The sequence below is a fragment of the Lasioglossum baleicum genome, unplaced genomic scaffold (genome assembly GCF_051020765.1).
Source record: "Lasioglossum baleicum unplaced genomic scaffold, iyLasBale1 scaffold0023, whole genome shotgun sequence".
Classification (NCBI taxonomy): Eukaryota; Metazoa; Arthropoda; class Insecta; order Hymenoptera; family Halictidae; genus Lasioglossum; species Lasioglossum baleicum.
Window position 1 is genome coordinate 1,624,394 of NW_027469083.1, and position 23,696 is coordinate 1,648,089.

The window sequence follows — 23,696 nt, forward strand, 5'->3', positions numbered from 1 at the left end:
AGAGGGAAGCCGACCCGCTCTCCGCCAGGAGGCTAGCATCGGCAGGGCAACCCCGACGAGGCCGACGGCCCCCGTAAGGGGCCGCAGACGTAATGGCGGCGGTGGTACTACTTAGTACTTCCACCGCCGCCAAGGGGGGTTGGCCGTTAAGGCGCCCCCGAGGTGGACAGGTCGCGGGGGGCGAGGTGGGGCAATAATCCCCTCCCCCCCTCTCTACAAAGATGCGACCTGCCGGTCGACCCCCCTCCTTTTATTCTATAATATTTCATTTTACTCTATATTATAAATTTTATCTTTATCTTTTATTCCCCTTTATTTTGCCCCCCCTTCTTATGTTTGTTGTGTTTTGTCCATTGTATTTATTTACTTATTATTATTTATTTATTTATTGACTTTTATTTTATCTATTTTATCTATACACCCTTTCATTTACTGATTTTATCTTTTATTTTATCATATTTTTAAGTTTTATGCGGGTTGACCAGGGGGGTGGGACGGGGGGAGGGGACAGACGCGAGCCGGAACTCGCTTCTGTCCCCTCCTTGTCGCGTGCGGAAAAAAATACAATGCAGCGTGTACGAGTATTTGCACATGTATAAAAATCGGATGGCGCGGTAACAAAAATTCTAAATTATACAGCACAAGTTGCAGCAATGCATGCGCATAAGTTAAATTACCTGCATACCGCCGTTTCCTCAAACTGTGTGTTCATAACTGGCATTGGGAGGATCGCAGTGCCACCACTGCGAGTAGGCCCAGGACTCTGCGCGGCATACGCTGGAAGAATGTCCAGCGTGGTCGGCACCGCGCAGAGACCTAAGGGGCGTTATTGGGATGGACCTCCCGTTGCCGGTCGAGGTCGACCACATGATCGGCAGCGAGAGGTCAAGAGCAGCGAATGCCTCCTTCTGCTAGATTGTGATAACGCAGAAGGAGGCAGCGGAGAGGGAGAGGGAAGCCGACCCGCTCTCCGCCAGGAGGCTAGCATCGGCGGGGCAACCCCGACGAGGCCGACGGCCCCCGTAAGTGGCCGCAGACGTAATGGCGGCGGTGGTACTACTTAGTACTTCCACCGCCGCCAAGGGGGGCTGGCCGTTAAGGCGCCCCCGAGGTGGACAGGTCGCGGGGGGCGAGGTGGAGCAATAATCCCCTCCCCCCCTCTCTACAAAGATGCGACCTGCCGGTCAACCCCCCTCCTTTTATTTTATAATATTTCATTTTACTCTATATTATAAATTTTATCTTTTATTCCCCTTTATTTTGCCCCCCCTTCTTATGTTTGTTGTGTTTTGTCCATTGTATTTATTTACTTATTATTATTTATTTATTTATTGACTTTTATTTTATCTATTTTATCTATACACCCTTTCATTTACTGATTTTATCTTTTATTTTATCATATTTTTAAGTTTTATGCGGGTTGACCAGGGGGGTGGGACGGGGGGAGGGGACAGACGCGAGCCGGAACTCGCTTCTGTCCCCTCCTTGTCGCGTGCGGAAAAAAATACAATGCAGCGTGTACGAGTATTTGCACATGTATAAAAATCGGATGGCGCGGTAACAAAAATTCTAAATTATACAGCACAAGTTGCAGCAATGCATGCGCATAAGTTAAATTACCTGCATACCGCCGTTTCCTCAAACTGTGTGTTCATAACTGGCACTAGGAGGATCGCAGTGCCACCACTGCGCGGAGGCCCAGGACTCTGCGCGGCATACGCTGGAAGAATGTCCAGCGTGGTCGGCACCGCGCAGAGACCTAGGGGGCGTTATTGGGATGGACCTCCCGTTGCCGGTCGTGGACGACCACATGATCGGCAGCGAGAGGTCAAGAGCAGCGATTGCCTCCTTCTGCGAGATTGTGATAACGCAGAAGGAGGCAGCGTAGAGGGAGAGGGAAGCCGAACCGCTCTCCGCCAGGAGGCTAGCATCGGCGGGGCAACCCCGACGAGGCCGACGGCCCCCGTAAGGGCCCGCAGACGTAATGGCGGCGGTGGTACTACTTAGTACTTCCATCGCCGCCAAGGGGGGCTGGCCGTTAAGGCGCCCCCGAGGTGGACAGTTCGCGGGGGGCGAGGTGGAGCAATAATCCCCTCCCCCTCCTCTACAAAGATGCGACCTGCCGGTCGACCCCCCTCCTTTTATTTTATAATATTTCATTTTGCTCTATATTATAAATTTTATCTTTTATTCCCCTTTATTTTGCCCCCCTTCTTATGTTTGTTGTGTTTTGTCCATTGTATATATTTACTTATTATTATTTATTTATTTATTGACTTTTATTTTATCTATTTTATCTATACACCTTTTCATTTACTGATTTTATCTTTTATTTTATCATATTTTTAAGTTTTATGCGGGTTGACCAGGGGGGTGGGACGGGGGGTGGGGACAGACGCGAGCCGGAACTCGCCTCTGTCCCCTCCTTGTCGCGTGCGGAAAAAAATACAAAGCAGCGTGTACGAGTATTTGCACATGTATAAAAATCGGATGGCGAGGTAACAAAAATTCTAAATTATACAGCACAAGTTGCAGCAATGCATGCGCATAAGTTAAATTACCTGAATACCGCCGTTTCCTCAAACTGTGTGTTCATAACTGGCACTAGGAGGATCGCAGTGCCACCACTGCGAGGAGCCCCAGGACTCTGCGCGGCATACGCTGGAAGAATATCCAGCGTGGTCGGCACCGCGTAGAGACCTATGGGGCGTTATTGGGATGGACCTCCCGTTGCCGGTCGTAGTCGACCACATGATCGGCAGCGAGAGGTCAAGAGCAGCGATTGCCTCCTTCTGCTAGATTGTGATAACGCAGAAGGAGGCAGCGGAGAGGGAGAGGGAAGCCGACCCGCTCTCCGCCAGGAGGCTAGCATCGGCAGGGCAACCCCGACGAGGCCGACGGCCCCCGTAAGGGGCCGCAGACGTAATGGCGGCGGTGGTACTACTTAGTACTTCCACCGCCGCCAAGGGGGGTTGGCCGTTAAGGCGCCCCCGAGGTGGACAGGTCGCGGGGGGCGAGGTGGGGCAATAATCCCCTCCCCCCCTCTCTACAAAGATGCGACCTGCCGGTCGACCCCCCTCCTTTTATTCTATAATATTTCATTTTACTCTATATTATAAATTTTATCTTTATCTTTTATTCCCCTTTATTTTGCCCCCCCTTCTTATGTTTGTTGTGTTTTGTCCATTGTATTTATTTACTTATTATTATTTATTTATTTATTGACTTTTATTTTATCTATTTTATCTATACACCCTTTCATTTACTGATTTTATCTTTTATTTTATCATATTTTTAAGTTTTATGCGGGTTGACCAGGGGGGTGGGACGGGGGGAGGGGACAGACGCGAGCCGGAACTCGCTTCTGTCCCCTCCTTGTCGCGTGCGGAAAAAAATACAATGCAGCGTGTACGAGTATTTGCACATGTATAAAAATCGGATGGCGCGGTAACAAAAATTCTAAATTATACAGCACAAGTTGCAGCAATGCATGCGCATAAGTTAAATTACCTGCATACCGCCGTTTCCTCAAACTGTGTGTTCATAACTGGCACTAGGAGGATCGCAGTGCCACCACTGCGCGGAGGCCCAGAACTCTGCGCGGCGTACGCTGGAAGAATGTCCAGCGTGGTCGGCACCGCGCAGAGACCTAGGGGGCGTTATTGGGATGGACCTCCCGTTGCCGGTCGTGGTCGACCACATGATCGGCAGCGAGAGGTCAAGAGCAGCGATTGCCTCCTTCAGCGAGATTGTGATAACGCAGAAGGAGGCAGCGGAGAGGGAAAGGGAAGCCGACCCGCTCTCCGCCAGGAGGCTAGCATCGGCGGGGCAACCCCGACGAGGCCGACGGCCCCCGTAAGTGGCCGCAGACGTAATGGCGGCGGTGGTACTACTTAGTACTTCCACCGCCGCCAAGGGGGGCTGGCCGTTAAGGCGCCCCCGAGGTGGACAGGTCGCGGGGGGCGAGGTGGAGCAATAATCCCCTCCCCCCTCTCTACAAAGATGCGACCTGCCGGTCGACCCCCTCCTTTTATTTTATAATATTTCATTTTACTCTATATTATAAATTTTATCTTTTATTCCCCTTTATTTTGCCCCCCCTTCTTATGTTTGTTGTGTTTTGTCCATTGTATTTATTTACTTATTATTATTTATTTATTTATTGACTTTTATTTTATCTATTTTATCTATACACCCTTTCATTTACTGATTTTATCTTTTATTTTATCATATTTTTAAGTTTTATGCGGGTTGACCAGGGGGGTGGGACGGGGGGAGGGGACAGACGCGAGCCGGAACTCGCTTCTGTCCCCTCCTTGTCGCGTGCGGAAAAAAATACAATGCAGCGTGTACGAGTATTTGCACATGTATAAAAATCGGATGGCGCGGTAACAAAAATTCTAAATTATACAGCACAAGTTGCAGCAATGCATGCGCATAAGTTAAATTACCTGCATACCGCCGTTTCCTCAAACTGTGTGTTCATAACTGGCAGTAGGAGGGTCGCAGTGCCACCACTGCGCGGAGGCCCAGGACTCTGCGCGGCATACGCTGGAAGAATGTCCAGCGTGGTCGGCACCGCGCAGAGACCTAGGTGGCGTTATTGGGATGGACCTCCCGTTGCCGGTCGTGGTCGACCACATGATCGGCAGCGAGAGGTCAAGAGCAGCGATTGCCTCCTTCTGCGAGATTGTGATAACGCAGAAGGAGGCAGCGGAGAGGGAGAGGGAAGCCGACCCGCTCTCCGCCAGGAGGCTAGCATCGGCGGGGCAACCCCGACGAGGCCGACGGCCCCCGTAAGGGCCCGCAGACATAATGGCGGCGGTGGTACTACTTAGTACTTCCACCGCCGCCAAGGGGGGCTGGCCGTTAAGGCGCCCCCGAGGTGGACAGTTCGCGGGGGGCGAGGTGGAGCAATAATCCCCTCCCCCTCCTCTACAAAGATGCGACCTGCCGGTCGACCCCCCTCCTTTTATTTTATAAAATTTCATTTTACTCCATATTATAAATTTTATCTTTATCTTTTATTCCCCTTTATTTTGCCCCCCCTTCTTATGTTTGTTGTGTTTTGTCCATTGTATTTATTTACTTATTATTATTTATTTATTTATTGACTTTTATTTTATCTATTTTATCTATACACCTTTTCAATTATTGATTTTATCTTTTATTTTATCATATTTTTTAGTTTTATGCGGGTTGACAAGGGGGTGGGACGGGGGGAGGGGACAGACGCGAGCCGGAACTCGCCTCTGTCCCCTCCTTGTCGCGTGCGGAAAAAAATACAATGCAGCGTGTACGAGTATTTGCACATGTATAAAAATCGGATGGCGCGGTAACAAAAATTCTAAATTATACAGCACAAGTTGCAGCAATGCATGCGCATAAGTTAAATTACCTGCATACCTCCGTTTCCTCAAACTGTGTGTTCATAACTGGCACTAGGAGGATCGCAGTGCCACCACTGCGAGGAGGCCCAGGACTCTGCGCGACATACGCTGGAAGAATGTCCAGCGTGGACGGCACCGCGCAGAGACCTAAGGGGCGTTATTGGGATGGACCTCCCGTTGCCGGTCGAGGTCGACCACATGATCGGCAGCGAGAGGTCAAGAGCAGCGAATGCCTCCTTCTGCTAGATTGTGATAACGCAGAGGAGGCAGCGGAGAGGGAGAGGGAAGCCGACCCGCTCTCCGCCAGGAGGCTAGCATCGGCGGGGCAACCCCGACGAGGCCGACGGCCCCCGTAAGTGGCCGCAGACGTAATGGCGGCGGTGGTACTACTTAGTACATCCACCGCCGCCAAGGGGGGCTGGCCGTTAAGGCGCCCCCGAGGTGGACAGGTCGCGGGGGGCGAGGTGGAGCAATAATCCCCTCCCCCCTCTCTACAAAGATGCGACCTGCCGGTCGACCCCCTCCTTTTATTTTATAATATTTCATTTTACTCTATATTATAAATTTTATCTTTTATTCCCCTTTATTTTGCCCCCCCTTCTTATGTTTGTTGTGTTTTGTCCATTGTATTTATTTACTTATTATTATTTATTTATTTATTGACTTTTATTTTATCTATTTTATCTATACACCCTTTCATTTACTGATTTTATCTTTTATTTTATCATATTTTTAAGTTTTATGCGGGTTGACCAGGGGGGTGGGACGGGGGGAGGGGACAGACGCGAGCCGGAACTCGCTTCTGTCCCCTCCTTGTCGCGTGCGGAAAAAAATACAATGCAGCGTGTACGAGTATTTGCACATGTATAAAAATCGGATGGCGCGGTAACAAAAATTCTAAATTATACAGCACAAGTTGCAGCAATGCATGCGCATAAGTTAAATTACCTGCATACCGCCGTTTACTCAAACTGTGTGTTCATAACTGGCAGTAGGAGGGTCGCAGTGCCACCACTGCGCGGAGGCCCAGGACTCTGCGCGGCATACGCTGGAAGAATGTCCAGCGTGGTCGGCACCGCGCAGAGACCTAGGTGGCGTTATTGGGATGGACCTCCCGTTGCCGGTCGTGGTCGACCACATGATCGGCAGCGAGAGGTCAAGAGCAGCGATTGCCTCCTTCTGCGAGATTGTGATAACGCAGAAGGAGGCAGCGGAGAGGGAGAGGGAAGCCGACCCGCTCTCCGCCAGGAGGCTAGCATCGGCGGGGCAACCCCGATGAGGCCGACGGCCCCCGTAAGGGCCCGCAGACATAATGGCGGCGGTGGTACTACTTAGTACTTCCACCGCCGCCAAGGCGGGCTGGCCGTTAAGGCGCCCCCGAGGTGGACAGTTCACGGGGGGCGAGGTGGAGCAATAATCCCCTCCCCCTCCTCTACAAAGATGCGACCTGCCGGTCGACCCCCCTCCTTTTATTTTATAAAATTTCATTTTACTCCATATTATAAATTTTATCTTTATCTTTTATTCCCCTTTATTTTGCCCCCCCCTTCTTATGTTTGTTGTGTTTTGTCCATTGTATTTATTTACTTATTATTATTTATTTATTTATTGACTTTTATTTTATCTATTTTATCTATACACCTTTTCAATTATTGATTTTATCTTTTATTTTATCATATTTTTTAGTTTTATGCGGGTTGACAAGGGGGTGGGACGGGGGGAGGGGACAGACGCGAGCCGGAACTCGCCTCTGTCCCCTCCTTGTCGCGTGCGGAAAAAAATACAATACAGCGTGTACGAGTATTTGCACATGTATAAAAATCGGATGGCGCGGTAACAAAAATTCTAAATTATACAGCACAAGTTGCAGCAATGCATGCGCATAAGTTAAATTACCTGCATACCTCCGTTTCCTCAAACTGTGTGTTCATAACTGGCACTAGGAGGATCGCAGTGCCACCACTGCGAGGAGGCCCAGGACTCTGCGCGGCGTACGCTGGAAGAATATCCAGCGTGGTCGGCACCGCGTAGAGACCTATGGGGCGTTATTGGGATGGACCTCCCGTTGCCGGTCGTAGTCGACCACATGATCGGCAGCGAGAGGTCAAGAGCAGCGATTGCCTCCTTCTGCTAGATTGTGATAACGCAGAAGGAGGCAGCGGAGAGGGAGAGGGAAGCCGGCCCGCTCTCCGCCAGGAGGCTAGCATCGGCGGGGTAACCCCGACGAGGCCGACGGCCCCCGTAAGGGGCCGCAGACGTAATGGCGGCGGTGGTACTACTTAGTACTTCCACCGCCGCCAAGGGGGGCTGGCCGTTAAGGCGCCCCCGAGGTGGACAGGTCGCGGGGGGCGAGGTGGAGCAATAATCCCCTCCCCCCCTCTCTACAAAGATGCGACCTGCCGGTCGACCCCCCTCCTTTTATTTTATAATATTTCATTTTACTCTATATTATAAATTTTATCTTTATCTTTTATTCCCCTTTATTTTGCCCCCCCTTCTTATGTTTGTTGTGTTTTGTCCATTGTATTTATTTACTTATTATTATTTATTTATTTATTGACTTTTATTTTATCTATTTTATCTATACACCCTTTCATTTACTGATTTTATCTTTTATTTTATCATATTTTTAAGTTTTATGCGGGTTGACCAGGGGGTGGGACGGGGGGAGGGGACAGACGCGAGCCGGAACTCGCTTCTGTCCCCTCCTTGTCGCGTGCGGAAAAAAATACAATGCAGCGTGTACGAGTATTTGCACATGTATAAAAATCGGATGGCGAGGTAACAAAAATTCTAAATTATACAGCACAAGTTGCAGCAATGCATGCGCATAAGTTAAATTACCTGCATACCGCCGTTTCCTCAAACTGTGTGTTCATAACTGGCACTAGGAGGATCGCAGTGCCACCACTGCGAGGAGGCCCAGGACTCTGCGCGGCATACGCTGGAAGAATATCCAGCGTGGTCGGCACCGCGTAGAGACCTATGGGGCGTTATTGGGATGGACCTCCCGTTGCCGGTCGTAGTCGACCACATGATCGGCAGCGAGAGGTCAAGAGCAGCGAATGCCTCCTTCTGCTAGATTGTGATAACGCAGAAGGAGGCAGCGGAGAGGGAGAGGGAAGCCGACCCGCTCTCCGCCAGGAGGCTAGCATCGGCGGGGCAACCCCGACGAGGCCGACGGCCCCCGTAAGGGGCCGCAGACGTAATGGCGGCGGTGGTACTACTTAGTACTTCCACCGCCGCCAAGGGGGGTTGGCCGTTAAGGCGCCCCCGAGGTGGACAGGTCGCGGGGGGCGAGGTGGAGCAATAATCCCCTCCCCCCCCTCTCTACAAAGATGCGACCTGCCGGTCGACCCCCTCCTTTTATTTTATAATATTTCATTTTACTCTATATTATAAATTTTATCTTTATCTTTTATTCCCCTTTATTTTGCCCCCCCTTCTTATGTTTGTTGTGTTTTGTCCATTGTATTTATTTACTTATTATTATTTATTTATTTATTGACTTTTATTTTATCTATTTTATCTATACACCCTTTCATTTACTGATTTTATCTTTTATTTTATCATATTTTTAAGTTTTATGCGGGTTGACCAGGGGGTTGGGACGGGGGGAGGGGACAGACGCGAGCCGGAACTCGCTTCTGTCCCCTCCTTGTCGCGTGCGGAAAAAAATACAATGCAGCGTGTACGAGTATTTGCACATGTATAAAAATCGGATGGCGCGGTAACAAAAATTCTAAATTATACAGCACAAGTTGCAGCAATGCATGCGCATAAGTTAAATTACCTGCATACCGCCGTTTCCTCAAACTGTGTGTTCATAACTGGCAGTAGGAGGGTCGCAGTGCCACCACTGCGCGGAGGCCCAGGACTCTGCGCGGCATACGCTGGAAGAATGTCCAGCGTGGTCGGCACCGCGCAGAGACCTAGGTGGCGTTATTGGGATGGACCTCCCGTTGCCGGTCGTGGTCGACCACATGATCGGCAGCGAGAGGTCAAGAGCAGCGATTGCCTCCTTCTGCGAGATTGTGATAACGCAGAAGGAGGCAGCGGAGAGGGAGAGGGAAGCCGACCCGCTCTCCGCCAGGAGGCTAGCATCGGCGGGGCAACCCCGACGAGGCCGACGGCCCCCGTAAGGGCCCGCAGACATAATGGCGGCGGTGGTACTACTTAGTACTTCCACCGCCGCCAAGGGGGGCTGGCCGTTAAGGCGCCCCCGAGGTGGACAGTTCGCGGGGGGCGAGGTGGAGCAATAATCCCCTCCCCCTCCTCTACAAAGATGCGACCTGCCGGTCGACCCCCCTCCTTTTATTTTATAAAATTTCATTTTACTCCATATTATAAATTTTATCTTTATCTTTTATTCCCCTTTATTTTGCCCCCCCTTCTTATGTTTGTTGTGTTTTGTCCATTGTATTTATTTACTTATTATTATTTATTTATTTATTGACTTTTATTTTATCTATTTTATCTATACACCTTTTCAATTATTGATTTTATCTTTTATTTTATCATATTTTTTAGTTTTATGCGGGTTGACAAGGGGGTGGGACGGGGGGAGGGGACAGACGCGAGCCGGAACTCGCCTCTGTCCCCTCCTTGTCGCGTGCGGAAAAAAATACAATGCAGCGTGTACGAGTATTTGCACATGTATAAAAATCGGATGGCGCGGTAACAAAAATTCTAAATTATACAGCACAAGTTGCAGCAATGCATGCGCATAAGTTAAATTACCTGCATACCTCCGTTTCCTCAAACTGTGTGTTCATAACTGGCACTAGGAGGATCGCAGTGCCACCACTGCGAGGAGGCCCAGGACTCTGCGCGGCATACGCTGGAAGAATGTCCAGCGTGGTCGGCACCGCGCAGAGACCTAAGGGGCGTTATTGGGATGGACCTCCCGTTGCCGGTCGAGGTCGACCACATGATCGGCAGCGAGAGGTCAAGAGCAGCGAATGCCTCCTTCTGCTAGATTGTGATAACGCAGAGGAGGCAGCGGAGAGGGAGAGGGAAGCCGACCCGCTCTCCGCCAGGAGGCTAGCATCGGCGGGGCAACCCCGACGAGGCCGACGGCCCCCGTAAGTGGCCGCAGACGTAATGGCGGCGGTGGTACTACTTAGTACATCCACCGCCGCCAAGGGGGGCTGGCCGTTAAGGCGCCCCCGAGGTGGACAGGTCGCGGGGGGCGAGGTGGAGCAATAATCCCCTCCCCCCTCTCTACAAAGATGCGACCTGCCGGTCGACCCCCTCCTTTTATTTTATAATATTTCATTTTACTCTATATTATAAATTTTATCTTTTATTCCCCTTTATTTTGCCCCCCCTTCTTATGTTTGTTGTGTTTTGTCCATTGTATTTATTTACTTATTATTATTTATTTATTTATTGACTTTTATTTTATCTATTTTATCTATACACCCTTTCATTTACTGATTTTATCTTTTATTTTATCATATTTTTAAGTTTTATGCGGGTTGACCAGGGGGGTGGGACGGGGGGAGGGGACAGACGCGAGCCGGAACTCGCTTCTGTCCCCTCCTTGTCGCGTGCGGAAAAAAATACAATGCAGCGTGTACGAGTATTTGCACATGTATAAAAATCGGATGGCGCGGTAACAAAAATTCTAAATTATACAGCACAAGTTGCAGCAATGCATGCGCATAAGTTAAATTACCTGCATACCGCCGTTTACTCAAACTGTGTGTTCATAACTGGCAGTAGGAGGGTCGCAGTGCCACCACTGCGCGGAGGCCCAGGACTCTGCGCGGCATACGCTGGAAGAATGTCCAGCGTGGTCGGCACCGCGCAGAGACCTAGGTGGCGTTATTGGGATGGACCTCCCGTTGCCGGTCGTGGTCGACCACATGATCGGCAGCGAGAGGTCAAGAGCAGCGATTGCCTCCTTCTGCGAGATTGTGATAACGCAGAAGGAGGCAGCGGAGAGGGAGAGGGAAGCCGACCCGCTCTCCGCCAGGAGGCTAGCATCGGCGGGGCAACCCCGACGAGGCCGACGGCCCCCGTAAGGGCCCGCAGACATAATGGCGGCGGTGGTACTACTTAGTACTTCCACCGCCGCCAAGGCGGGCTGGCCGTTAAGGCGCCCCCGAGGTGGACAGTTCACGGGGGGCGAGGTGGAGCAATAATCCCCTCCCCCTCCTCTACAAAGATGCGACCTGCCGGTCGACCCCCCTCCTTTTATTTTATAAAATTTCATTTTACTCCATATTATAAATTTTATCTTTATCTTTTATTCCCCTTTATTTTGCCCCCCCCTTCTTATGTTTGTTGTGTTTTGTCCATTGTATTTATTTACTTATTATTATTTATTTATTTATTGACTTTTATTTTATCTATTTTATCTATACACCTTTTCAATTATTGATTTTATCTTTTATTTTATCATATTTTTTAGTTTTATGCGGGTTGACAAGGGGGTGGGACGGGGGGAGGGGACAGACGCGAGCCGGAACTCGCCTCTGTCCCCTCCTTGTCGCGTGCGGAAAAAAATACAATGCAGCGTGTACGAGTATTTGCACATGTATAAAAATCGGATGGCGCGGTAACAAAAATTCTAAATTATACAGCACAAGTTGCAGCAATGCATGCGCATAAGTTAAATTACCTGCATACCTCCGTTTCCTCAAACTGTGTGTTCATAACTGGCACTAGGAGGATCGCAGTGCCACCACTGCGAGGAGGCCCAGGACTCTGCGCGGCGTACGCTGGAAGAATATCCAGCGTGGTCGGCACCGCGTAGAGACCTATGGGGCGTTATTGGGATGGACCTCCCGTTGCCGGTCGTAGTCGACCACATGATCGGCAGCGAGAGGTCAAGAGCAGCGATTGCCTCCTTCTGCTAGATTGTGATAACGCAGAAGGAGGCAGCGGAGAGGGAGAGGGAAGCCGACCCGCTCTCCGCCAGGAGGCTAGCATCGGCGGGGTAACCCCGACGAGGCCGACGGCCCCCGTAAGGGGCCGCAGACGTAATGGCGGCGGTGGTACTACTTAGTACTTCCACCGCCGCCAAGGGGGGCTGGCCGTTAAGGCGCCCCCGAGGTGGACAGGTCGCGGGGGGCGAGGTGGAGCAATAATCCCCTCCCCCCCTCTCTACAAAGATGCGACCTGCCGGTCGACCCCCCTCCTTTTATTTTATAATATTTCATTTTACTCTATATTATAAATTTTATCTTTATCTTTTATTCCCCTTTATTTTGCCCCCCCTTCTTATGTTTGTTGTGTTTTGTCCATTGTATTTATTTACTTATTATTATTTATTTATTTATTGACTTTTATTTTATCTATTTTATCTATACACCCTTTCATTTACTGATTTTATCTTTTATTTTATCATATTTTTAAGTTTTATGCGGGTTGACCAGGGGGTGGGACGGGGGGAGGGGACAGACGCGAGCCGGAACTCGCTTCTGTCCCCTCCTTGTCGCGTGCGGAAAAAAATACAATGCAGCGTGTACGAGTATTTGCACATGTATAAAAATCGGATGGCGAGGTAACAAAAATTCTAAATTATACAGCACAAGTTGCAGCAATGCATGCGCATAAGTTAAATTACCTGCATACCGCCGTTTCCTCAAACTGTGTGTTCATAACTGGCACTAGGAGGATCGCAGTGCCACCACTGCGAGGAGGCCCAGGACTCTGCGCGGCATACGCTGGAAGAATATCCAGCGTGGTCGGCACCGCGTAGAGACCTATGGGGCGTTATTGGGATGGACCTCCCGTTGCCGGTCGTAGTCGACCACATGATCGGCAGCGAGAGGTCAAGAGCAGCGAATGCCTCCTTCTGCTAGATTGTGATAACGCAGAAGGAGGCAGCGGAGAGGGAGAGGGAAGCCGACCCGCTCTCCGCCAGGAGGCTAGCATCGGCGGGGCAACCCCGACGAGGCCGACGGCCCCCGTAAGGGGCCGCAGACGTAATGGCGGCGGTGGTACTACTTAGTACTTCCACCGCCGCCAAGGGGGGTTGGCCGTTAAGGCGCCCCCGAGGTGGACAGGTCGCGGGGGGCGAGGTGGAGCAATAATCCCCTCCCCCCCTCTCTACAAAGATGCGACCTGCCGGTCGACCCCCCTCCTTTTATTCTATAATATTTCATTTTACTCTATATTATAAATTTTATCTTTATCTTTTATTCCCCTTTATTTTGCCCCCCCTTCTTATGTTTGTTGTGTTTTGTCCATTGTATTTATTTACTTATTATTATTTATTTATTTATTGACTTTTATTTTATCTATTTTATCTATACACCTTTTCAATTATTGATTTTATCTTTTATTTTATCATATTTTTAAGTTTTATGCGGGTTGATCAGGGGGTGGGACGGGGGGAGGAGACAGACGTGAGCCGGAACTCGCCTCTGTCCCCTCCTTGTCGCGTGCGGAAAAAAATACAATGCAGCGTGTACGAGTATTTGCACATGTATAAAAATCGGATGGCGCGGTAACAAAAATTCTAAATTATACAGCACAAGTTGCAGCAATGCATGCGCATAAGTTAAACTACCTGCATACCTCCGTTTCCTCAAACTGTGTGTTCGTAACTGGCATTGGGAGGATCGCAGTGCCACCACTGCGAGGAGGCCCAGGACTCTGCGCGGCATACGCTGGAAGAATGTCCAGCGTGGTCGGCACCGCGCAGAGACCTAAGGGGCGTTATTGGGATGGACCTCCCGTTGCCGGTCGAGGTCGACCACATGATCGGCAGCGAGAGGTCAAGAGCAGCGAATGCCTCCTTCTGCTCGATTGTGATAACGCAGAAGGAGGCAGCGGAGAGGGAGAGGGAAGCCGACCCGCTCTCCGCCAGGAGGCTAGCATCGGCGGGGCAACCCCGACGAGGCCGACGGCCCCCGTAAGTGGCCGCAGACGTAATGGCGGCGGTGGTACTACTTAGTACTTCCACCGCCGCCAAGGGGGGCTGGCCGTTAAGGCGCCCCCGAGGTGGACAGGTCGCGGGGGGCGAGGTGGAGCAATAATCCCCTCCCCCCCTCTCTACAAAAATGCGACCTGCCGGTCGACCCCCTCCTTTTATTTTATAATATTTCATTTTACTCTATATTATAAATTTTATCTTTTATTCCCCTTTATTTTGCCCCCCCTTCTTATGTTTGTTGTGTTTTGTCCATTGTATTTATTTACTTATTATTATTTATTTATTTATTGACTTTTATTTTATCTATTTTATCTATACACCCTTTCATTTACTGATTTTATCTTTTATTTTATCATATTTTTAAGTTTTATGCGGGTTGACCAGGGGGGTGGGACGGGGGGAGGGGACAGACGCGAGCCGGAACTCGCTTCTGTCCCCTCCTTGTCGCGTGCGGAAAAAAATACAATGCAGCGTGTACGAGTATTTGCACATGTATAAAAATCGGATGGCGCGGTAACAAAAATTCTAAATTATACAGCACAAGTTGCAGCAATGCATGCGCATAAGTTAAATTACCTGCATACCGCCGTTTCCTCAAACTGTGTGTTCATAACTGGCACTAGGAGGATCGCAGTGCCACCACTGCGCGGAGGCCCAGGACTCTGCGCGGCATACGCTGGAAGAATGTCCAGCGTGGTCGGCACCGCGCAGAGACCTAGGTGGCGTTATTGGGATGGACCTCCCGTTGCCGGTCGTGGTCGACCACATGATCGGCAGCGAGAGGTCAAGAGCAGCGATTGCCTCCTTCTGCGAGATTGTGATAACGCAGAAGGAGGCAGCGGAGAGGGAGAGGGAAGCCGACCCGCTCTCCGCCAGGAGGCTAGCATCGGCGGGGCAACCCCGACGAGGCCGACGGCCCCCGTAAGGGCCCGCAGACATAATGGCGGCGGTGGTACTACTTAGTACTTCCACCGCCGCCAAGGGGGGCTGGCCGTTAAGGCGCCCCCGAGGTGGACAGTTCGCGGGGGGCGAGGTGGAGCAATAATCCCCTCCCCCTCCTCTACAAAGATGCGACCTGCCGGTCGACCCCCCTCCTTTTATTTTATAAAATTTCATTTTACTCCATATTATAAATTTTATCTTTATCTTTTATTCCCCTTTATTTTGCCCCCCCTTCTTATGTTTGTTGTGTTTTGTCCATTGTATTTATTTACTTATTATTATTTATTTATTTATTGACTTTTATTTTATCTATTTTATCTATACACCTTTTCAATTATTGATTTTATCTTTTATTTTATCATATTTTTAAGTTTTATGCGGGTTGACCAGGGGGTGGGACGGGGGGAGGGGACAGACGCGAGCCGGAACTCGCCTCTGTCCCCTCCTTGTCGCGTGCGGAAAAAAATACAATGCAGCGTGTACGAGTATTTGCACATGTATAAAAATCGGATGGCGCGGTAACAAAAATTCTAAATTATACAGCACAAGTTGCAGCAATGCATGCGCATAAGTTAAATTACCTGCATACCTCCGTTTCCTCAAACTGTGTGTTCATAACTGGCACTAGGAGGATCGCAGTGCCACCACTGCGAGGAGGCCCAGGACTCTGCGCGGCGTACGCTGGAAGAATATCCAGCGTGGTCGGCACCGCGTAGAGACCTATGGGGCGTTATTGGGATGGACCTCCCGTTGCCGGTCGTAGTCGACCACATGATCGGCAGCGAGAGGTCAAGAGCAGCGATTGCCTCCTTCTGCTAGATTGTGATAACGCAGAAGGAGGCAGCGGAGAGGGAGAGGGAAGCCGACCCGCTCTCCGCCAGGAGGCTAGCATCGGCGGGGTAACCCCGACGAGGCCGACGGCCCCCGTAAGGGGCCGCAGACGTAATGGCGGCGGTGGTACTACTTAGTACTTCCACCGCCGCCAAGGGGGGCTGGCCGTTAAGGCGTCCCCGAGGTGGACAGGTCGCGGGGGGCGAGGTGGAGCAATAATCCCCTCCCCCCCTCTCTACAAAGATGCGACCTGCCGGTCGACCCCCCTCCTTTTATTTTATAATATTTCATTTTACTCTATATTATAAATTTTATCTTTATCTTTTATTCCCCTTTATTTTGCCCCCCCTTCTTATGTTTGTTGTGTTTTGTCCATTGTATTTATTTACTTATTATTATTTATTTATTTATTGACTTTTATTTTATCTATTTTATCTATACACCCTTTCATTTACTGATTTTATCTTTTATTTTATCATATTTTTAAGTTTTATGCGGGTTGACCAGGGGGGTGGGACGGGGGGAGGGGACAGACGCGAGCCGGAACTCGCTTCTGTCCCCTCCTTGTCGCGTGCGGAAAAAAATACAATGCAGCGTGTACGGGTATTTGCACATGTATAAAAATCGGATGGCGCGGTAACAAAAATTCTAAATTATACAGCACAAGTTGCAGCAATGCATGCGCATAAGTTAAATTACCTGCACACCGCCGTTTCCTCAAACTGTGTGTTCATAACTGGCACTAGGAGGATCGCAGTGCCACCACTGCGCGGAGGCCCAGGACTCTGCGCGGCATACGCTGGAAGAATGTCCAGCGTGGTCGGCACCGCGCAGAGACCTAGGGGGCGTTATTGGGATGGACCTCCCGTTGCCGGTCGTGGTCGACCACATGATCGGCAGCGAGAGGTCAAGAGCAGCGATTGCCTCCTTCAGCGAGATTGTGATAACGCAGAAGGAGGCAGCGGAGAGGGAAAGGGAAGCCGACCCGCTCTCCGCCAGGAGGCTAGCATCGGCGGGGCAACCCCGACGAGGCCGACGGCCCCCGTAAGTGGCCGCAGACGTAATGGCGGCGGTGGTACTACTTAGTACTTCCACCGCCGCCAAGGGGGGCTGGCCGTTAAGGCGCCCCCGAGGTGGACAGTTCGCGGGGGGCGAGGTGGAGCAATAATCCCCTCCCCCTCCTCTACAAAGATGCGACCTGCCGGTCGACCCCCTCCTTTTATTTTATAAAATTTCATTTTACTCCATATTATAAATTTTATCTTTATCTTTTATTCCCCTTTATTTTGCCCCCCCTTCTTATGTTTGTTGTGTTTTGTCCATTGTATTTATTTACTTATTATTATTTATTTATTTATTGACTTTTATTTTATCTATTTTATCTATACACCTTTTCAATTATTGATTTTATCTTTTATTTTATCATATTTTTAAGTTTTATGCGGGTTGATCAGGGGGTGGGACGGGGGGAGGAGACAGACGTGATCCGGAACTCGCCTCTGTCCCCTCCTTGTCGCGTGCGGAAAAAAATACAATGCAGCGTGTACGAGTATTTGCACATGTATAAAAATCGGATGGCGCGGTAACAAAAATTCTAAATTATACAGCACAAGTTGCAGCAATGCATGCGCATAAGTTAAATTACCTGCATACCTCCGTTTCCTCAAACTGTGTGTTCGTAACTGGCATTGGGAGGATCGCAGTGCCACCACTGCGAGGAGGCCCAGGACTCTGCGCGGCATACGCTGGAAGAATGTCCAGCGTGGTCGGCACCGCGCAGAGACCTAAGGGGCGTTATTGGGATGGACCTCCCGTTGCCGGTCGTGGTCGACCACATGATCGGCAGCGAGAGGTCAAGAGCAGCGATTGCCTCCTTCAGCGAGATTGTGATAACGCAGAAGGAGGCAGCGGAGAGGGAAAGGGAAGCCGACCCGCTCTCCGCCAGGAGGCTAGCATCGGCGGGGCAACCCCGACGAGGCCGACGGCCCCCGTAAGGGGCCGCAGACGTAATGGCGGCGGTGGAACTACTTAGTACTTCCACCGCCGCCAAGGGGGGCTGGCCGTTAAGGCGCCCCCGAGGTGGACAGGTCGCGGGGGGCGAGGTGGAGCAATAATCCCCTCCCCCCCTCTACAAAGATGCGACCTGCCGGTCGACCCCCCTCCTTTTATTTTATAATATTTCATTTTACTCTATATTATAAATTTTATCTTTTATTCCCCTTTATTTTGCCCCCCTTCTTATGTTTGTTGTGTTTTGTCCATTGTATTTATCTACTTATTATTATTTATTTATTTATTGACTTTTATTTTATCTATTTTATCTATACACCTTTTCATTTACTGATTTTATCTTTTATTTTATCATATTTTTAAGTTTTATGCGGGTTGACCAGGGTGATGGGACGGGGGGAGGGGACAGACGCGAGCCGGAACTCGCTTCTGTCCCCTCCTTGTCGCGTGCGGAAAAAAATACAATGCAGCGTGTACGAGTATTTGCACATGTATAAAAATCGGATGGCGCGGTAACAAAAATTCTAAATTATACAGCACAAGTTGCAGCAATGCATGCGCATAAGTTAAATTACCTGCATACCTCCGTTTCCTCAAACGGTGTGTTCATAACTGGCATTGGGAGGATCGCAGTGCCACCACTGCGAGGAGGCCCAGGACTCTGCGCGGCATACGCTGGAAGAATGTCCAGCGTGGTCGGCACCGCGCAGAGACCTAAGGGGCGTTATTGGGATGGACCTCCCGTTGCCGGTCGTGGTCGACCACATGATCGGCAGCGAGAGGTCAAGAGCAGCGATTGCCTCCTTCAGCGAGATTGTGATAACGCAGAAGGAGGCAGCGGAGAGGGAAAGGGAAGCCGACCCGCTCTCCGCCAGGAGGCTAGCATCGGCGGGGCAACCCCGACGAGGCCGACGGCCCCCGTAAGGGCCCGCAGACGTAATGGCGGCGGTGGTACTACTTAGTACTTCCATCGCCGCCAAGGGGGGCTGGCCGTTAAGGCGCCCCCGAGGTGGACAGGTCGCGGGGGGCGAGGTGGAGCAATAATCCCCTCCCCCCCTCTCTACAAAGATGCGACCTGCCGGTCGACCCCCCTCCTTTTATTCTATAATATTTCATTTTACTCTATATTATAAATTTTATCTTTATCTTTTATTCCCCTTTATTTTGCCCCCCCTTCTTATGTTTGTTGTGTTTTGTCCATTGTATTTATTTACTTATTATTATTTATTTATTTATTTCTTTTATTTTATCTATTTTATCTATACACCTTTTCGGGCTTCCGTTTCCGGTTGTGTGAGAGGTTGTAGTGGGTAACTGCTGTGCGTGATTTTTGTGAGCTAGAGTAGGGTGGAAAGAAGTGTGAGTGCTGAAAGCTGCTGAGAGTGGTTAGGAGGAGTAGGGAAAGGCGGGAGAGAAAGGGCTAAGGGCGTGGGAGTGCGAGAAAGAGCAATAGGAAGGGGATAAGTGAGTGGGGAGTGTAGGTTAGGTTTGCGAGGAGATTGGCAGGTGGGCGCGTGAAAAGAAAGTAGGAGGAAGGTGGCGCGATCTGGAGAGAGAATAAGTAAACTAGGGGTCAATTAGACTGAGAAGCGGGAACTTTTGAAAAGGAATAAGAGGGAAAAAGCTAAAAGTGTAGGAAAACGGGCGAGAGAAGAGAGATAGAAAAGGGTATGGAGAGGGAGGAAGGGAAGGGAAGACTGGGGAGGATTATGAGGGATGATAATTTAGAGCGGTGGTTCAGCTCAGAAAGTGTGGACAGCACGGGGAGGAAAAGAGGAATCGAGAGCGTAGAGGGAGGGGGGGAGGACGTTAATGCAATCTTTAAAAGAAGCGATACCACGAGCAGGTCGCCGCAAAAATATAGTAGAGGTGAGGGAGGGAAATTTAAGGAAATGGAAGAAATGTTTAGAGGGCTAATGGGAGAGGTGAGGAGGATGAGGGATGAGATGAGGGGGGAAAGGGAGGAAGGGAAATTATTAATAGATGAATGGAGGAGGGAAAGGGAAAAATGGAGGGAAGAGAGAAGGGAGGAAGAGGTAAATAGGGAAAGGATGAGGAATTGGTTAGAAAGCTTAGAAGAAAGGGTGGTAAAGGTAGAGGGGAGAATAGAGGAGGTGGTTAGGGAGGAGGGGGAAGGGGGTAGGAGGGAAAAAGCAGAGAAGAGAATGGATAGTATAGAGGGAAAATTGGGTAAAATGGAGGACTGGATAGGTGAAAAGGAAAGGGGGGGAAAAGAGACGGGGGAGTATGGGGTAAGGGGAGAACTAACGTTAGATGAGAATAGGAGAAGAATAAGGTTGTTAGAAATTAAGCAGGACAAGAGGGATAGAGAGGAGAAGAAAAACAATATTGTAATAAGGAGGATAAAAGTCGAGGGTAGTGACTTAAAAGTAGAGGTTAGAAGACTGTGGGAAAAGATGGAGTTGAAAGAAGAGGGTATTACGGAAATTAGGAAGATAGGGAAAGTAGGTAAAGACGGAAGGGGAATGGCTCTAGTGAAGTTGGCAAGTAGGGAATTTAAAGGAAGAGTAATGGAGGGGAAGAAAAAGCTTAGGGGGCAAGAAGAAAGGGTAGATGACGATCTAACAGAAGAGGAGAGGAGGGCAAGGTGGAAAATTGAAAGGGAAGCTGAGAAAGAAAGGAGGGAGGGAAAAAAGGTCCAGATAGGTTACATGAAGTTATGGGTAAATGGAAAGGTGAAAAGATGGGATGAGATTGAGGAAAAATGGATGGAGGGGCAGGGAAACGAATAGGGAGGGAATCAGGGGAGGGTGGGGATAAGGGGAAGAGGGAAGGGTATAAAATAAGTTTCTGGAATGTGGCAGGGCTGTTAAATAAAGATAACGATTTCTGGAAAGGGATAGAAGATTGGGAAGTAATTGTAATGATGGAAACCTGGCTAGAAGAGAAAGGGTGGGTTAAAATCAGGGATAAGCTCCCAAAAGGGTATGTATGGGAGGCTCAATGGGCAAAAAGGGAGGAAAAGAAGGGAAGGGCAAAGGGGGGTATGGTAGTGGGGGTGAGGAAGGAATTAGAAATAGAAAGGGAGGATAAAAAAGAAAGGGAGGGGATTATGTCGGTGAAGGTGAAGATAGAGGGGTTTTGGTGGAGGGTGGTGGGGGTATATGTAAATGGGGATTTAGACAGGAAGCTAGATGAGATGGGGGAATGGGTACAAGCTAGGGAAAAAGGGGTAAGGGTGATTATAGGGGGGGATTTTAATGCGAGAACGGGAAGGGAAGGGGGAGAGGTTTTAGAAGAAGGAGGGGGGAGAGGGATAAGAAGCTCTAAGGACGTAAAAGTTAATGGGGATGGGAGGAAAATGTGTAAGTTCATAGGAGAAAGGGGGTGGGGAATTATGAACGGGAATATAAAGGGGGATGAGGAAGGGGATTGGACATACGTAGGGGCGAGAGGGAACTCGGTGATTGACTACGTGCTAGGGAATGAGGATACAAGGGAGGGTGTGGGAAAGGTAGAGATTGGGGATAAAATAGACTCGGACCATATGCCCATAATAGTATGGATAAAGGGGGAGATGAGAGGGAAAAAATGGAGGAAGGGAGGAGGGAAAAGAAATATGGTGGGGAGGTGGTCGGAAGAAACAGGGGAGGTTTTTAGGAAAAAATTTGTATTAAAAACAAGTAGAGGGGATGGGGCACAGGAAGGCTGGGAAGGGCTGAGAGGGAAAATAAAGGAAGTTATAGGGGAGGTGGGGAAAAATGAAAAAATAAAGAGAAAAGGATGGTGGGATGAGGAATGTAGAGTAGGTAAAAAGTTAGCGAGGGAGGAGTTAAGGAAGTGGAGAAAGGAAGGAGGGAATGGAATAGCTTTTAGGGAGAAGAAAAGGGAATACCAAAAGCTGTGCGAAGAGAAGAAGAAAAAAGAGAGGGAAAAATGGGAAAAAGAAGTAGAGGGGATAAAAACGGAGAGTCAGGTTTGGAAGGTCGTAAATAGGGAAAGAAAAAGGAGATCAAGGGTAGACGAAAGAATAAGGTTGGAAGAGTGGGAGCAGTATTTTAGGGATTTGCTAGGAGGGGTAGGAGGGAGGGTGGGGAAGTTAGGAAAAAGTAGAAGAGAGGGGGACGGAGAGAAAGAGTTAGAAATAGGGGAAATCATGAGGGTGGTAAAAGGGCTGAAGGATGGGAAAGCGGCGGGGGGAGACGGGATTCCAAATGAAATATGGAAACATGGGGGTTCCGAGGTGCAGGAGGGGTTATGGAGGATTTGTAATAGGGTGTGGAGGGGAGAGGGCTGGCCGGAGGATTGGTCAGAGGGGGTAGTGGTTCCAATAGCGAAAAAAGGGGATAGCAGAAGGGTGGGGAGCTATAGGGGGGTAACACTAACGCAGACAGCGTATAAGATATATGCTGCGGTGCTAGCGGAGAGGATAAGGGAGGAGGTGGAGAGAAAGGGGCTGTTACCGGCAAGCCAAACAGGTTTTAGAAAAGGCATAGGCTGCATAGATAACATTTATGTATTAAATTACCTTATAAACAGGCAGGTGAGGAGGAAAGAAAGGAGGATAATAATTATGTTTGTAGACCTGAAGGCGGCTTTTGACTCGGTAGACAGGGAGATATTGATAGAAGCGATGAGGAAAAGGGGAGTGAGAGAAGGGCTAGTAGAGAGGTGTGTGGAGGTGCTAAAAGAAACAAAATGTAAAATAAGAGTGGGGGAAGAAGAAGGGGAATATTTCTGGACGGAAAGAGGGGTTAGACAGGGGTGCCCACTTAGCCCACTGTTATTCACGTTATTGTTGGCGGATATAGATGAGGAGCTCGAGAAGGGTGGCTGGGGAGGGGTTAAAGTGGGGGGAAGAAAAATACATACGCTATCCTATGCAGATGATATAGCATTGTTAGCAGAGGAGGAAGATGGGATGAGGGGAATGATGGGGGTTTTAGAAAGGTATTTAGAGGGGAAAAAGCTACAACTGAACGCGGACAAATCGAAGGTAATGAGGTGTAGGGTGGGAGGGGGGAGATGGAAGAAGGTGTCATGGAGGTGGAAAGGGAAGGTAATCGAAGAGGTGGGGGAGTACAAATACTTAGGGTACACGATCACAAGGGATGGGGCTCAGAAGGCTCACATAGAAGAAAGATTAAGGAAGGGGGCGGCGGTTATGGGACAGGTTTGGGGGATAGGGAAGAGGAGGTTTGGTAAAGATTGGGGTAGGAGATTGTGGTTGTTTGATAAGCTGGTATGGTCGGTAGTTAGCTACAGAGTAGAAATCTGGGGGTGGAAAGAGTGGGAAGGAATAGAGAGGCTACAGGAAAGGTACTTGAAGTGGATATTAGGGGTAGGTAGGTGCACGCCAGGATATATGGCTAGGGAAGAGTTGCAAAGGGAATTGTTGAGGGGGAGGGCTGGGGTAAGGGCGTGGGGGTACGAGAAGAAGTTAGGGGAGGGTAAAGGGGGGGAGTTAGCACGGTTATGCTGGGAAGAGATAAGGAGGAGGGATAGGAGGGGAGGGATAAGGAATGGGTGGGAAAGGGAGAGAGAGGAATTTTTAAGGGGGCAAGGGTGGTCTTGGGAGGAATGGAACGAATTAGTAGAGGGGAGGAAAGAGTTAATCAGTGGAGAGATAATAAAAAGAGAGGGGAAAAGGCAAAGAAAGGATAGGTGGGAGA

The 23,696-nt window shown here is 49.6% G+C and overlaps 2 protein-coding genes across 2 annotated transcripts in view; both read left to right on the forward strand.

The window, feature by feature from the left end:
- Nucleotides 1–19,980, forward strand: part of LOC143219314 (uncharacterized) — a 99,713-nt gene extending 79,733 nt beyond the window's left edge. The window contains exon 2 of the mRNA XM_076445318.1: nucleotides 19,910–19,980. Coding sequence (XP_076301433.1) covers nucleotides 19,910–19,980 — 71 coding nt within the window. The remainder of the gene's footprint in view (nucleotides 1–19,909) is intronic.
- A 1,441-nt stretch (nucleotides 19,981–21,421) lies between these two features.
- The window catches only part of LOC143219315 (uncharacterized), a 58,497-nt gene continuing 56,222 nt past the window's right edge, over nucleotides 21,422–23,696 (forward strand). The window contains exon 1 of the mRNA XM_076445319.1: nucleotides 21,422–23,474. Within this exon, the coding sequence (XP_076301434.1) occupies nucleotides 21,422–23,474 (2,053 nt within the window). The remainder of the gene's footprint in view (nucleotides 23,475–23,696) is intronic.